Source organism: Natator depressus, chromosome 14 (assembly GCF_965152275.1).
Source record: "Natator depressus isolate rNatDep1 chromosome 14, rNatDep2.hap1, whole genome shotgun sequence".
Taxonomy (NCBI): Eukaryota; Metazoa; Chordata; order Testudines; family Cheloniidae; genus Natator; species Natator depressus.
The window spans coordinates 13,119,506-13,136,474 of record NC_134247.1 but is presented as its reverse complement, the minus strand read 5'-3'; the positions used below and the strand labels follow the sequence as shown (position 1 = coordinate 13,136,474).

Sequence of the window (16,969 nt, the reverse complement as noted above, 5' to 3'; positions counted from 1 at the left end):
AAGTGAGCTGTAGCTCACGAAAGCTTAGGCTCAGATAAATTGGTTAGTCTCTAAGGTGCCAGGAGTCCTCCTTTTCTTTTTGCAACTACAGACTAACGCGGCTGCTCCTCTGAAACCTGTAACCGATCCAGCCGCTCCTGAATGAGGGACTCCCCGGCTTTGGAACCTTCCCCGGGCCGCGGGGGCCAGCCCAAGCCGGCTAGGGCCCCCCCCGCGGCGGCCACCCAGGCGGACGGCCCGGCTCCCCGCCCCCACCTCCCTGCAGTGCGAGCCGAGCGCCCGCCCCAGCGTGGCGGAAGAGGGCCGGGCTGCGCTGCGCTTACCGCCCGGCTGCTGGGGAAGGAGCCGCCTCTCCGAGCGCAGCCCGGTCTGTCCCTGCCGCTCGGCTCGGCCCCGCACCATGGAGGCTTTCTGCGGCTCCCGCTTTTGGGTAAGCGGCGGCGCCCCGCGGGCCGGGGCATCCCCCGGCGGGAGCAGCGCCCGAGTCCCGTGCCCCCCCGCCAGCAAGGGGTAGGGGCGCTGCAGTCCCAGGCGAGCTGCCCCGGGGACAGACAGAGCCCCCCGCCGGCTCATCGGCCCCCTCCCAGCCGGTTAAGGGGGACGTACTGATGGGCGGCGGGGGGGAGCTCAAGGGGGATGAACCCCCTGCTAGGGCGCTCGGGGTGGGGGGCGAGCCCCACCGCTTGGGGGTTTGGCAGCGGTGGGGGCGGGAGAGCGTCCCTGAAAACAGCTCCCGGGAGCAAGGAGCGGTCCAGCCCCTGGAGATGCGCTGGAGGCCCCCCGTGGGCTCTGTCCGAGCGATGGAGGGGATTTGCCATGTGTCTTGGGCTTAAAGCAGGAGTTTTCGACCTTTTTTTTTTTTCCCCGCCTTCTTCCCCTTTTCTCATTTGCAGGCCCCTAAAGCATTTCGAATGGGGGCGCAGACCCCGTTGAAAATTTTAGATAGAGTCTGCGGCCCCTCCGGGGGTCCCCAGATCACAGGTTGAAAACTACTGCTTGAAAAGAACCCAGAAAGTCTGGGACCCTGGAGGAGAGGCGGCTCCCAGGCTGGTGTCTGCTCACTGCTATAGGCTGGTAGGGGTGCATAGCGGTATAAGGAGGGGTTTAAAGACCCCCCGTTGGCACCATAGAGCTTTTCCAGCCTGCTGTGTTGACTTCAGAGCAGTCCCAATGAGGCTGGGGAGGTTTGGTCCACGTGGGTGGCTGAGAGAGCAGGCAGCAGCATCTCATCGGTCACCCCAGAGCATCAGCACCCGATGAACCCACCAGGGTTGATCAGGATGGGTGGTTGGTGCCCTGTTACAGGGTGCTCTTGGGGCTGGATGGTGTTAGACCTGGGCTGGCTTTTTCAGAGGTGCCGAGTGCCTGCAGCTCTCACTGACTTCAGCTGTAGCTGGGAGTCCTCTGCAAATCAAGCTCTGGCTCCCACCGAAGTTCTACCCTGGCCTTGGACAAATTGCTTCGCCTCCCTGTGCCTTAATTTTCCTGCCTTAAAATATGGGAGTAATAAGATACCACAGAGGGGGTGTGGAAGGCTCAGCTCACTCCTGTTGGCAAAATGCAGCCCAGCCTAGTGATAGAGCACCGGGCTGGGACTCAGAAGGCATGGGTCCTACTCCCAGCCCTGTCACTAGCCTGCTGGGTGACCTGGGGCGAGTCACTTCATTGGTTCAGTTTCCTCATCTTAAATGATTTTTAATGTACTTAAACCTCGTTGAGATCTGATGAAAAGGACTCTATGGAAGCTGGGTATTGTTGTTTTTTGAGACCCTGAGATGGAAAGTGCTGTAGAAGTGCCCTCACTTACAGCTGTCCTGAGTCTATTGATTTCTGCAGAGATTAAGCTTCCATTCTTTTATAAAATTATTTCTAGCCCTTATGGTTGAGAAGATCACAATCAAAATGCCAGCTACTGCTGTGTTATTCTCCTGAGTCTGCAGACAGTACCTCAGGTACTGTCATTCAGAGTCCAGCCAACATCGCTCAAAGGGTCAAGAACCGTATCAGTTTCATACTGTTGCTGTTAGTGGAAGTTCTGAGCAGTTGCAGAGGCAGGCAAGGGGGGAGATGGTAGAAGAGTGGAGACTTGTCCCCCTTGTAGCAGCTGAGTAGCACTGGGCGAGGAACATAGAAGCAACCTTTCCTTTCTTGCAGCAGCCAGGAGGCTGTGGAGTAAGGAAAGAAACAGAAATCACCTTCTCCGTCCGAGCAACTAGGGGGGAAACTACACATTTATCAAAGACCTAATAGCTAGAAGATAATACAAAAGATGGAGTCCCCAGGCAGGGTCAAGGAGCAATACCCTGGTGGTGGTCGTTTGGCACAACGCTCTGGGCTTGTCACCAGGGCTTGCCCCTGGTCTTTGCAGGTGGGACACCTTACTCCCCAGTCTCATCTTTCATATCACCTCTGGCTTGCAAGGATACTCGTCTTGCTACTGGGTGTCTGGGGAGTGTTTCAAACTCTGACCATATTAAGCCTGCTAGAGTGTTAATTGTGGGATGTGTTGTCATTACTGTAAGGTGTTTTGAAATTTAAAAGCCCTGTCTAAATGCTAAGTGTTATTAATAAAATGTACTCTTCAGTGTTTCCCCAAACTGTAGTAACAGCTGTTAATAAACCTCAGAGCTCTAGATCTCGGTCCTGTGACCTGATCCACACAGGCAAACCCAAACTTCACATGGAGCTCAATGAAGTCGCTGCCACACAAGTGTGAGTGACAGATTTGGACCTGCTCTGTAATAATTTATGAATACTCCATGAGGATCTGGTTATGAGGTTGTTTACTGTATGAATTATGTTGGTTTAGTTTAATAAGAGGGCTACTGAGAGAAAAACAAGCAGGAAGGACAAAGAATGGATCAAGATTAGAGTGGGTAAAATAAATGATTTTTTGGTTTGGTGGCAGTTCCAAAAATATTTGAAGTCCATTTCAGGGTGGGGAGTTGAACCTGGGTGTCCCATGCCCCAGGTGAGGGCCTGAAACACTGGGCTAAAGGTTAAAAGGAGAGGGACAGTAGCACCATTACAAACACTGTCTCTGCCTTCTAGTTGGTTTGTGAAAGGCCGAAAGTATTTGTATTAAATACGGGAAAAGGTTTGGGTTGACTGAAACTGCATTTTTCATCCAATAAATTATTCATCTGAAAAATTCCACCCAGCTCTACTCAAGCTAAGCCGCTTTCCAGAAAAAATTGAGGGCTGTTACAGGACAAGGGCAGAGCCCTGGGCTCTGAGGACTCTGGCTTCACCTCCTGCTGAGCCTGCAGGAGTGGTTTTAACCAGAAGGGCCAAAGCCCAGGAATGCAGAAGAACAAAATAATCTTGGGACTTTAAAATGGGACACTCTCTTAAGAGAGGAGAGAGTTGTTCAGAGCGGTTAGGCTGCGATACAGGCACCTGTGGGGGCTCTCTGAAGAATTTAGGCATGGAGATTACCATCAGGTAATGGTAAGACAGGCACGCACAGAGACTGTTTTAAAATCTTTTTTTCTCTAAAAGCTTTGTTCCTGCTGTAAAATAGACAATACTTTGGTTTTAAGAAGGCTGTCTGGTCAGTATATTCACCGTTGGTCACAGGCTCCAGAAGGGAAAAGCCACGGGTGTCAGAAGCTGTCGGACCTGCTGGGTAAGCTCAGTTGATGCACAAGATGCTGCAGCCCAGTGTAAGAGTGGGAGAATTCCAGTTTGGGAGAGGTAAAGCCACAAGGCCTAAAGCCTGTGGGGTACAGTGAGAGAGACCACAGCGTGGAGAGAGGTATGGCTAGCCTAGAACTTTGACAGCATGTCCATTGCTATTTCAATGGGGATGGACGTAAGTGCTTTGCTGAACTGTGGCCCTAGTCTGTTATTGTAGAACAGTAAAGTATTTATTTCATTAATGTGCATACAATAGCAAGGATAAGATTTTTCAAACCCGCCTAAGGGCTTGTCTACATGCAGCAGCGATGCTCACTCCAGGGTGTGATTTCTAAAGTGCACTAACTGGTCCATGTAGACCCTACTGGTGCACATTAAAAGTTCCCCAGTGCACTTTAACATAGAAATTACACTCCTGTAAAGTGCATTGCTGTTCCGTGTGGACATGCCCTCAGTCCTAATTTCAAAAGTGACTTGGGCATTTAGGGGCCTAAGGATAGATTTGTACTGGTATTTAGGAGTCTAAAGATGCAGACAGGTACCTTGGCCCAGATTTTTAAAGGTATTCAGGCTTTGCTGTGCTTAGCATTGCAATGCTTACATTTCATTTGAAAAAGGGATTTAGGCACTTATGATCGACAATCCCATTTTGGCTCCTAAATGTCTAAATCCCTTTTGAAAGAGATTTAGACTCCTAAATCAGTTAGGCTTTGCAATTCTGAGTGCACCAATGCCTAAATACATTTAAAAATCTGGGGCCGAGTGGAATTCTCAAAAGTACTTAAGCACCTAACCTTCCCAAAATCGGTGGAATTTAGGTGCTTTTGAAAATCTCAGTAAGTGCCTATCTGTGCTGTCAGGCACATAAATATCTTTAAAATCTGCCCCTAAGTCGCTTTGAAACTGAGATTTATATGCTTTTGTCTGTGTTCAGTTCACTATCAAATATATCATTTCTCGATATGGGGGATTATGTCTTGCTAGTAACAGAGAATACCTGTTCAATCAAGATTTCCACTTACTACTAGTGTAATCCCCTATAAACAAGTACAAGTGAAAACAGCATAATATGTTTTGGCAATTATTCACCACACAGATCAAAATGTTGATTACATATAAAAGAAATATTCTCTTGTTTAACAATTCCCGGGAGAACATTGGTCCACAGCACTAAACTGCAGTAGCAATATTTGTTAACAAAACAGTGCGGGGAGGGAGGGCGCACAATATTTATGTGTAAAATGTACCGGCAATGATGCAGGTTGTAGGTGTGGTGTTAATACTTTATGCAGTACTGTTACACATAAGTGTACTCACAAGTACGGGAGCTGGGGTAGAAGTTTTATAATCACATGGAGTTTTGCTTTTGAGAGTAGTTAACTATTTCAAGAGTAACTATTGGAGCTGCTTTCCTAGGGATGTGATGGATTCTTTATTACCTGTAATCCTTAAATTACGATCTGGATGTCTTCTGAAAGATGCTGTGTGCAGCTCAACAACGTGTCTGGTTTGATGCATGAATTATTGGGTGGAATTCTCTGACCTGGGTTATGCAGGAGATCAGATTTGAGGAATGCACTGGTCCGTTCTGGCCTTAAAATCTGTGAATCTTTTCTAATTAATTAGGATTATTTTCCTGACTCTGTTACATTGTTTTGTCTGTCTGTCAGATTTCTATTTTGTTTGGTTGGCACACATCTTTGACAATTATGGCCCTGATCCTCGGCTGTCCTGTAGTTGCTTTATGCTGAACTTAGCACACAGTGCCATAACGCCAGTGTGATCAGCCATACAGAGATCATCCAGTGGTGCAGAGTTCCTTTGACACATCTCTTCTGGGCAGCAAGAGGGGTTACGGTTAGGGATCCCCTAGCATAAGATAGAGCAGTCTTCCAGTTGCTCTTGCATGCACTGGGGGAGTGGACTGGTGCACAGCCAGATCCAGACTGGGGGGGGGGGTATGCATATGAGATTCGAAGCCATCATTGTTCTCCTCCTTGAGTTGTGTGCTCATTTAGATCTAGCATGACCAGGTTAGCAGAAATCATGCGATAACAATGTTGGGTAAGATTTTCAAAAGCATCTAAGGGCTTTAGAAGTACAAGTCCCATTCACTAAGAGTAGAGTTCTCAAAAGCACCTAAAGGACATAGGTGCCCCATTCTCATTGAAAGCCTGTGGGATTTAGGAGCCTAAATCCCCTGAGTGCTTTTGAAAATTTTACCCTAGATCCCTGAGGAGCTTCTGAAAATCTCCCTCGGTGTTTTTACATTTCTGTTACAACCGTTTCCTTATCTGTCTTCCTGAATTTCAGTGAAAACAATCATGGGTTTCCACTTCCAATCTTGATTTAAGGACTGCACATGATGGAGAATCCACAACATCCCTTGATAAGCTGTTCCAGTGGTTAATTATCCTCGCTATTAAGACCTTGTGTTCATGTGATTATTTTTTTGTACCGTACTTGAGTCTCTTATCTTTACTGAGGCCTCGGATTGCTTCTGTAATACAAATACATCATAATCAATCCCTGTCTCTGTTCAGTGTGTCTGCCCAGGCAAGGACGGTTTTTATATCTGTGGAGTTTGTATTGAACCAATGGCATTGTCTTTCGTAAGGAAGTTTATAGTAGTGTGGTGCTTTAATGGTTGGCAGTATTTTCCAGGTCAGCAGGAGTTGCATACAACTAACTAAGAGCAGAACTTGTCCCTGTTGTGTTAATGGCGCAAGCTGGGACGGGCATGTTACATGGACGCTTCAGCGTATAACTGTAGATTTTGATTTGATTTGAATCTATTAAGTCCTCTATGTTCCTGATCTTGGCCCATTGTAGAGAGCATCTCCTATGGCAGTCCCTCTACTTCAGCTCTGCGTAAGCCAGGTATTTTTGGAGGAAAGCCTTCAACTCTGTAACTCATGGTCCTCAGTTAGTCAGGTTTTGGACCTGCATACTCAGGAGTCGGCAGTGGGCTTTTTGGCTCATGGTCAGCTCAGGGCAGATGCTCATTCTGACATTACTAGCTATGTAACCAGCTTTTGTGAGTGTGGATAATGAGATGGAACCTAGTGGATGAGGGTGCTTTTAGGTGCCTGTGATCATTTCTTTCAGAGAGACCCCAGAGGGGTACGGTGATCATCCCCAACCCTTCCTAAGGGCTCTTGACATACCTCCCTGTCGGTTGGTCATGACTTACTGGTTTGACTGAGTTGAACCTTCAGAGACAAGAGGCCTTCCGTTTATTCAAGCATTGGCTTGAGGGTCAGTGGAGTGATGGAGTCCTTGCTGATGGGTGGGTCACCGAGGGTGTTTTAACAAGTGTGGGGAGAGCTGTCCAGGGATGCTGCCCATCACAGACAGTGAGTTGTTTCTTATAATTCGTTCTTAGCTGAGGAAAGATGGTCCAGTGGATAGAGTACAAACCTGGGCTTTGGGAAGCTGAGTTCAATTCCCTGTGCGAGTTTGGATAAGTCACTTTGTCTTTCTGTGCCTCCGATCCCCATTTCACGACAAGGATGTTGTGAGGCACTCAGATACTATGGCATTGGGGGGCCATATAAGTACCTAAAATAGATAGAATGTAATTGCACCAGGAGACTGGAGGAGAAGCTGCCTGTTTTTATAAATAAATAGATAGGCAAATGATGTGTTTCAAATGAGAGAACAACTAATTAGTCATTTTGGAGATCAGATCAGGGCTTATTCCTCTCTCTTGATACCCTTGTTTAACCCACGATTCTCTGCTCCCAGATTAATCTGTGCCTTGACATTTGACACATGCCTCATTTTTCCCATCCCACTTGAAGCTAATCTTATTTTATCCAGGGACTCTCAAGTGATGCAATTTCAAGAAAGACATAACCAGTGGCAATGCTGAATTCATGTGAAAATGAGCAAGATGTCTGTGCTTGTCTTTAGCATAGTTCCAGGCACCAGAATGGAAGCTTTCCATGATCTGCAGGCTGGCATGATATCCCTTCTTTCTGAGTCAGGCATGCTGTGTAACTGGGCAGAGTTGGGTCAAGTGACTTTCATTCATTCTGTCATTCCAGAAGCAAACCTAATGGGTCATTTTGCACAAAGCGTCCCTCTCAAATGTGAGTAATTTCCCCTCTTAGCCACTTATGTTGTTGCATTTAACCTCGTTTTCAGTTCAAAACAATGCAGGGGGCTGTGAGGGGGAGGAAGTGGGCTATTTCAAGAACGGGGTGAGTCTTTTTGTACTGGCGCAGTCAGCGCCGATATAGTTCAATAAATCTATAGTCAGTTTATTTTAAACAAATAAAAATTCAATGTAAAAGTCCCTGGTGGAAAAGTTTTTTATTTAAAGCCCAAATAAAGTTGTGAAGTTTCAAGTTATCCCATTGCACTTTTACTGTAAACATTAGTTCCAACAGGGGGAGTCTAGTGGCTAACGCAGGACAACTTTTAGGGACAGACTTCTGCTGTGATGTTGGCTAGACTACATGGTCTCTGCACTTCAGTTACCCCATGTATCAAATAGGACATCAGAGAGGTGTTTAATGTTTATAAAGCAGCTTAAGATCCTTGTATCCCCATGTTTACTATGTCAACAAAGATGACAAAAGGAGATTTCATTTATTTAAAAGTGGATGCTGTTAGTAAAGAATCACCGTAAACTATATTATTGTGGCTTATTTTATGCAGGAGATCAAACTACATCATCATAATAGTTTCTTCAGGCCTTGGAATCTATTATATTTTGCTTCCCTAAAAGGATAGTTGTGTTCTCAATATCCTGAACGCAACTAATGCCGATTAAGCACTCCGATAATATGATGATGAGCATAGTATAAATGCACCAGTAAATCTAGAATGACTTGCACCCATCAGCATCCTCCTATGTGCAGTCAAGAGAGTGGACTGATGCGTATTTTCACATCTGTAGAAGAAGAGATTCAGAAGTAAAATGTAGCACAGAGAAATGTTCCAGTGTATGAGAATTTGTGACACTCCCTGGTTGACTGTGGCAGTTAATGGACCCCATGAAGACGACACTTCATTATAATGTAGGGTTTTTGTTTTTTTAAGTCATGACAAGGATAATCTTGCTCTGGTATTGCTGTTTGTATTTTGTAAGGAAAAACACCACCTCCGGGTCTGGTTAAACTGAGAAATGTGTGGGCATCAATTTGACACCATCTTTGAAAATGTCACAATTCTTAGTGCAAGAGAACAGGGCCCATTCTAGTCTAACTTTTACCACCCATCCCTTACTGCTGTACGGCCTAGGGCCATCTTGAGTGCCAGGCTGTGGTAAAAGGAATGAGCAAGGGTATAAGCAGGAGCAGAGGAGAGATTCTAGGATGCTGTTCAGTGTTCAAGCATAAGAAGAGGGAACCAAGACAGTGCAGCATTCAGGCTTTGTTCCTTTCTCCTCATACACTGTACTCTCCCATCAGACACATCCTGAAAGGAGAATTCCTAAATACTATAGTACCTCCTACTGGGAAGCCATCTAATCATAGCAGATATGATGCTACTCGCGGGGGGGGATATCAGGTAGCTTATTCCCTTGAAGGCTCTTACAATGAATTGAGGACGGTTGACCTAATTGTCCCCCCGCCCCAAAAAATCTTCTTGGGGAAGTGTTAATAGTACAAGAAGCCCCACCAGACACCTAAAGAGGGAAACGGAGATTCTGGAAACAGGGGGTCTACGTGAGGGAGGGTCTACGTGGAGAGAGTAATGGTCCCAGGCCTATCTGACTTTTCTCTGAGGTTTAAAGGCAATCAGGGAAGTTGACTTGCACAGTGAAATTCAAAGCCCAGGTGAAATTCCTTCAGGTTTTGACATGAAGTTTTATCCAACTCTAGCTATGACCTTTTCAGCTTAAGCAATGCTGAGAATGTATGTAAACACCCAACCGTCTGAAAGATATGAATTCCATAAATTTTCTCTCCTATGGAAACAATATCTGAGATGAAACCATGAATCACTTGAGAAGTGGGTGTACAGAGCAATTGATTACTTTCTCATTACATGGCCACAGAGAAGAGTATAAAACAGGGGTTCTCAAACTGGGGTCGGGACCACTGAAGTGGTCACGAGGTTATTACATGGGGGGTCACGAGCTGTCAATCTCCACCCCAAACCCCGCTTTGCCTCCAGCATTTATAATGGTGTTAAATATATAAAAAAGTGTTTTTAATTTATAAGGGGGGGGGGTCACACTCAAAGGCTTGCTGTGTGAAAGGGGTCACCAGTACAAAAATTTGAGACTTCCCTCTTTTTCCCATTTGCTATTCGTGTGATGTATTAAAATTCAATCAAAAGACCTCAGTGTTTAAAAACTTAAATAAATTCCCCTGGGCAGTCTGTGAAAGAGGGATCTTTAATTTCTCAATACAGTAAAGCTGAGTTTTACTCATGGCTATAAATCTGTCCCCTCCTAGCTTGATATTATAGCTGTCCAGGGTGGGCCTATGTCCAAGTACACTTTACTTGGCTGAGCTAAAGGAAACCGCAGCAGTCACAGCTGCCAGACATCTTTATAGTTATCTTTTTTTTTTTTAATGAATGTCATGGCCTTGATCCTGCAGCAAGGACCATATGGGCAGACACCTGACCCCTCACTGATCTCATTGCAGGATCAAAGCTGAGGTCAGCTTAACAAGATTCATGCCATTTTCAGCCATTTCAAATGCTAGTGAATATATACCCGATAGCATTTTTATTAGAATTGGTTGGAACAGGTGAAAAACTGTTTACATGATTTTTTTTCAAATGTTGAAGTCATTTTTGTTTCAAAAAGTAATGTTTTTTTTCATTTTTTCCAAAATTTTTGCAAAATCTTTTTTCAAAAATAAAAAATGGAAACTTTTGAAATTAAAAATGTCTACTTGTTTCCCCTGCATCCTCGCCACCCCCATGCAACTGAATGAATGAATGATTGGGCTCTTTTGTATTCTTTGCCATTTTGTAAATTTTCCAAACATCCTAAACTGCTGAAAATTTAGAGCAGGGAAAGGAAAAATGGGGGAATGTGTGAGAGAAAGAAAATGAGAGAGTGAAATGGGGAAAAAACCCTCCAAACCCTGGTTATCGCCTATTGTGTTGTATTCAGTACAGAAGGGGAAAGAAGATGGAGAAAACACAAACAAATTTAAAATGTTGACATTCTGGGTTTTGATTGAGAATATTGAAAATAATCAAATCTTTTCATAAAAAAAGTTTAGTTTTGCAAAAAGGCCATTTTTTGGTTGAAAAAAGGTTCAAATAAAAATTGCAATCAGCTTCCATTTTAATATGTAGCATTTCCTTTTTTATATGCCTTTCCTGATTTTTGTCTCAGTAAACAAACTGGTCAAAATTGTGAATTGATTAGTGACCTGCAGTATTTCACTTTGAACAAAGTATCTCCTCTTCAGTGAAATACAAAAAGCATCATATAATTCAAATATTTCAAGAGCGGCTAATTTTTATGTTCCCATCACAAAATTGAACAGTTGCTCTCATGTAGAACCTCACTGGAGCCAGGGAACTCTGTATGCGCACCAGGGTCTGCTGTGTAGATCCAACTTCAGGATCAGACCCTTAGCTTGTACTTTAATATCCTAACGCCATCTCTTTCTGCTAACCTTGTTGACTAGTTTTTCTAGTAACACAGTTCCCAGTGCTCTGTAATCAGTAATCTGCAGAGATATGCCTGCTCTTTCTGTAGACCTTTTAAAATACTGTTCTGCAAAAAATCTCTACATCTTATTGTTTACAAAAAATCTTCTGTCTTATTTATTATATATAATTAGTATTTTTAAAGCACTTTGAAGTTGAAAATTGCTATACCAGTGTTAGGGAACATTGGATACATTTTCAAAAGTACCTAAGTGATTTAGACACTTGTATCTTTCAGTGGGACTAAGTCACTTAGCTGCTTTTTAAAATTTTCTTATTTAGGTAATGTTGGCTGATGAGGACTTCCAGCTGAATGAGGACTTCAGCATTGGACTTCAGGCATCATGTTTGTCTAATGTCTGATACATCCTTTATTTTCACAGGGAGATGGACTCAATGATGGGTCTCTTTATACTTCTGTGTGCTATCAATACCATACTGTTCCAGTATGGAGAAAGCATCCTACAAGAGATAAGGGAAAGGCAAGGCATTGTCAATGAAAGGTGTCAATCTGGTTTATAGACATCAATTCTAAATTACAACCCCCACAAAAAATCTAGTGTATTTCTTCTACACTAAAAATTAGTTACTATTTAACAAGAGTCCCATTCAAGCTGATGGATTTATATTGCACAAGAATTATAACATGAACGCAACCAGTGGCAGAACAATGTGACAGTGTTCACAGACCAGTTCTTCTTTTGATCTCGTTTCCATTCCAGGATTATCGCTTTCTTTCATGGTCATAGTCTGATCCCATCTTTCCTCCTTCCTTGTTTTGGCTGCCCTGTCTGACAGGGCAGCCAATTCCACTTGGGAAAAAAAAATAGATGAAAAGACTTTTCAGGTCAGGGAGGGGGTCATATCCTGACTTTTGAAATCATATTTTGTAAGCTCCTTTTCACTACATTTCAATGAAATGGGCCTATTTTTATGAGTATCAGCATTGCAGTCTAGCCTTTAGAGCATATGATTTGTGCTGCGATACCAGTCGGAGTTAGCTAGTTCAAGCTGTTCTGTAGGCATCCCATGTGCCTTAACCTCAGTGTATAAACTCTTAGCCAAACTGTTTCATCTTCTACCTCTAACCTGCCACTAGATTTGATTGCTTCAGATGTTGCCCCCAAGACTTGACATTCATCTGAAGATTGTCACTGCAACTAAGGAATATGAGCATCCTTAGTCACTTTAAGTGGCATGTGGCCTTTGGATACTACATCAGTGAACACCCGTATTAGTGTGATATTGAAGACAGCCTCAACCATATACTGACTGAGTCTCATCAGCACTGCAGTGAATCTGTTCCCTCTTCTGCTACAATCCAAGCAGCATTAAGAAACTTTCTTGCCAACAGTCCCCTTTCATCTCGTGCTTGAGCGTGAGTCTGTCTCCCTTCTGTCCAGCTGGTGTGCCAGTGCACAATGGAGTCGGAAAGGGGGTATAAAGAGGAGCAGAAACTGCCACATTTGTAATTTTAGCTCTTCAGTCCCATTTCTAACCAAGCTACTCTTGTTCTGACTGTCAAGATTGCCCCCCTCTTAGCTGAAGGATGATGGGAAGTTTTTCAGTTTGAGACACCCCTCCTTCAAATGCTCTATTCAGCAAAGCAGAGCAGCCTGCACAGTTGCCCCCCGCAAGAACGGTATCCGAGGGCAGGCTGCTGGTTAGGACAGTTGACAGAGGTCTTTCTCTTCGTTCCGCCTTGTGTAACTTCAACAATTTCTGTAAGGTCTCTTGGATTTGACTCTTTTTTCTGGAAAGAATGATCCCAACTCCCTTTGCTTTTGCTCTTGACTTTCATTCACAAGATCTTACATCACTTTATTTGCTCCATACTGCCCTCTATCCAAGGCAATAATATCCTGTGATTCAAAACCACAATAGTGCTGCTGCTGATTCTATTAGAATAATTACTCTGAGTATGTGTCCCTGTGTCCTTTGGTCTTTGCCCTTTTGCATCCAAGGGCAGTTTGGCCCAATGCACATGGGCAGTTTTGCGAGCTCTCACGGTTTTATCACATGCTTCATGATACTTTATGCTTCTCTTAAAGTTCATGCCTGTGATTACAGCAGAATCTCAGCTTTCATTTAAAAAAAAAAGAGTAAAGTTCCTACCCTCACGATTGCAGAGAAAAGCTTGAAAATGCAACCCCAGTGTAACCTAATGGTCCAGCGCCAGAAGGCAAAGAGAAAGAACACAAATATTATGGGGTTTTTTAAACATGATGTTTAAGCCAATCTCAAGATTGTTTAGGGGTCTGAGCCATGATTGTTGAATGCATAGAGTTGGCAATACTCTGTGTGGGACTCTTGATGACAGAATTTGGTTCATCATTGTGTCCTCTCTCTGGTGGATTACGAATGTTAAGATCAGTTCGACACTGTAAAATAAACTGTTAAGGAAATCCTTATATTTTTACCTCTAGAAATGAAAACTCAAGGTTTTCAATGTTTGTCCTTCACTAGCACAGACAACAAACTCAGCATTATATTTTGTAAACTAAGATCTGGTGCACGCACACATGAAAAAGTAACAGGCTCTGAGCCTTGTGGTAATATAAACTCTTGTTTCCTTTTGACCCCACCTTTGATAAGCAAAGTTGCTAGGATACAGTTGCAAGCAGTAGATAATGTCATTCCCTTGCCCTGGTAAAATTTTAATTTGTGGAATTCGGTGCAGCAAGTCAGTTGGACAACAATCATCTTGGGATCAGTGAAGCATGTTGTGGTTTCCGTATAGAAGGGAGAAATAACTTTTTTTTAGGAATGCAAATGATTTTGTTCCCAAAGGTGAAAGGGCTTCTGGAACTCAGCGGCTCACTAGAGACCTTGAGCAGAATTATTGTCACCGTTTGTATTATGGTAATGCCCACAGGCTCCACTGAAATTGGGTACCACCGTACCGTTGTGCTAGGTGATGTATAAACGCATAGGGAGAGGGAGAGGCCCTGTCCTGCAGCATTTACTGTTTAAATAGACAGAAGGTGGGGGAAAGGAAGCATTACTAGCCCTGCTTTACAGGCGAAGAAAGGTGAAATGGAGAGAGTGCGAGAGGAAGTCTGTGGCAGAGCCTGAACTTGAACCTGGATCTCCTGAGTCCCAGTCTAATGCCTGACCACAAGGCCACATTTCCTGTTTTAGAGGAGGTGAGATGATATCAGAGGGAAATACTGCAAAACAAAAAAAATTGCCAGGATTTGCAATAAATGCTCTTTTCAGAATATTATTCACCCATCAACAGAGCTAAGCAAATGGTCTCCTCATCACTTAAAAGTATCATGGATGAATTCTACCAGATCTATCATGGGATCTAAATATCACCTATTGAGCCATAGATCCACCACCTGTCTAGCATCTTTCATCTTTTCTCCCCTTCTTCTAACTTTTTCTCCTTCTCTGCTGCTCTCCTCTTGTGTCAACCTCCTGCCACTCTGACTTTAACCTTAAATAATGCACCAAATAGTGATAACCAACACAAGTCAATAGTGTGGTAGATATTAACCTTGTCCGTTGTGTGAATGTTGGTTATCTTCTGCTTGTGCCCATGGCCTTCACCTTTCTAATGGTTTGAGTGAATTCGTGTGTATGCTTCCTTTTGACTCTCATGCCGCCACCAAGATTTCAAGATTATTGTTTTTAAAAGTGAGAAAATAACATATTAATGAACGAATTCAGTGAAAATAATTGCCCAAATCCCAACAAATATTATTAAATTACCCCTAGTTCTGAGCTATAGGAAGCTTGCCTTGCAGGTGTATGGTGGAGTATTATTACAGTAACATCTGTACTTCACATACGGTGAAGCCAACATTTGAAAGCCCGCATGAGGGATTCCTTTGTAATGTCCATTAGCCTGATATCTGGATCATAGCACAGAGGATAGGTAAGATTTAAAGCAGAGGTCAAGACCATTCGTGGTCTTGAAAGTTCCCACACAACCGCGTGTACGGGTCAGAATCCCCTTCCCCTTCTTAATTTTTTTCAGCCAAGCTTTGTGCTCACTGTTATGCTCCTTCTCCTGCCATAAAGCACTATGTGACCCTGGGTGAGTAGCTCAGTGTAGAGTAAAATGTATTGCGGTGTGCGTCATGGGCATGTCCAATTTAAGAGTGACCTTTTCAAGGGAAATTTCATTCCCCCCGCAAGAGGAAAGGGTGGTGGGAGCGTACCGTGCACTGCAGCGAATTAATGCAGCTCACAGCTTCTACCCTTTCGATGGCCTGCCTGAAGTCTGGCTCCCATTTGAATCTAGGTCAAGTGAAATGAACTTGGTAATCAAAATCCTGATCCTGACTTGGCAGAGTACTGACTGGAGGTTTGATAAACACAAAGGACTAAGACTAGAATAAGAGAGGTGATTCAAGTCCACAGCGAGGAAGGGTGTTCTTGATGCTATTCTTGACTGATTAGCAGACAAACCACAAGTTCACAACCTGCATGCAATATCAAGGAGAGGCCTTCTCTGTCATAATGCGATAGCAAACATTGCTAGTCTCTCTTCTGTTGTCTTTTATAGCCAAGTACAGTTACAGAGTAAATAAATTCCATAGCCAGTGAGTTAATATCAGAACAATATAAAAGTATGGCAAGTTAGTGCTCTGAGAAGTCTGCGTCTTGACAGCATAGCCATCCAGATGGTTGCACAGTATCACTGCAGCAGAAGTGGTGAGGCTTAAAGAACATTGCTGCCAAATTGCCTTCTGCAGGCTGTAGGAGCTGTGGGACACTGTGGAACTCCAGCAGTCTGGGGTAGGGAGAGGTGCCAGAGCCTTCTCAACAGCTCCTTTGAAGAAGTGGGCTGCCAGTTATCCTATTTTAGCCTTTGCCGCTTGTGCGGAAACAAGCCACAAGCAGTGTCTCTACAGCTCTGCTGAGAGATGCAGGCTGCCTCAGTCTCTTTGTGAAGATCCTGTTCTGAGAAAAGGTGGCAATCAGCAATATCTCTGGCCTTCCCCCAGGCGGCTCCAGTTGAGGGAGAGAGGTGGTCCCTCAGTGACTTTCCTCAGATTCTGCTCTATCTTCTGTAGGGTGAGCGAGCTGCCGGCAGATGTGACGATCGTTGTTATTGAAAGGGACCCTTATGTGCAACTCCCACGCGCCCCTAAATGCACAGGACTTTTAGGAAGGCAGAGCAGCACACTGCAGACATCCCCAAAACTGGGGGTGGGGATTGGGGCTTGAAATGTGAAACAGAGCTTGTATTCGAATTTAGCAAATCACTCTTCTGTCTGTAATGGGCCGAAGCAAAACTCCGGATGCGAACACCCCTGAGCTTTTAGGTCCTCCTCCTGAATGTTGTGGGTCTGAGCTCACCTTCAATTGGAATGAGATGCATCGAGCCTCTAAGCCAAGCAGAGCAGGGTTTAGGAGATGGGCGAATAGGGCCAGGGTGTCTGGGAGCTTGAGAGGTGCGATGCAAGGAGTATCTTTGCACTTGTGTTTTTCTGGATCGCAGTCCCCCCATTTTACGCATAGGCTTGATGGCTCTTTAGTGACAGCGATGGCTTAGATGTGATGTTCTGCACTGAGATTTAGTGGTAGTGCGCGTGTTGGAGGTGTTGTCACTAGCGTGACGGGTTATAATTCACCAGTAAAGTGTAACTGGCTGCTCCCTGAAAATTGCTTTAGTCTGATGACAGATTTTAAAGGGATCCCAGTGTCCCTGCTGACACAAAATTCATACCTAACTCATTGATTC

The 16,969-nt window shown here is 44.3% G+C and overlaps 1 protein-coding gene across 1 annotated transcript in view; it reads left to right on the top strand.

The window, feature by feature from the left end:
- The first annotated feature begins 321 nt into the window (after positions 1 to 321).
- Positions 322 to 16,969, top strand: part of ABCC3 (ATP binding cassette subfamily C member 3) — a 76,970-nt gene continuing 60,322 nt past the window's right edge. The window contains exon 1 of the mRNA XM_074972163.1: positions 322 to 430. Coding sequence (XP_074828264.1) covers positions 401 to 430 — 30 coding nt within the window. The 5' untranslated portion in view covers positions 322 to 400. The remainder of the gene's footprint in view (positions 431 to 16,969) is intronic.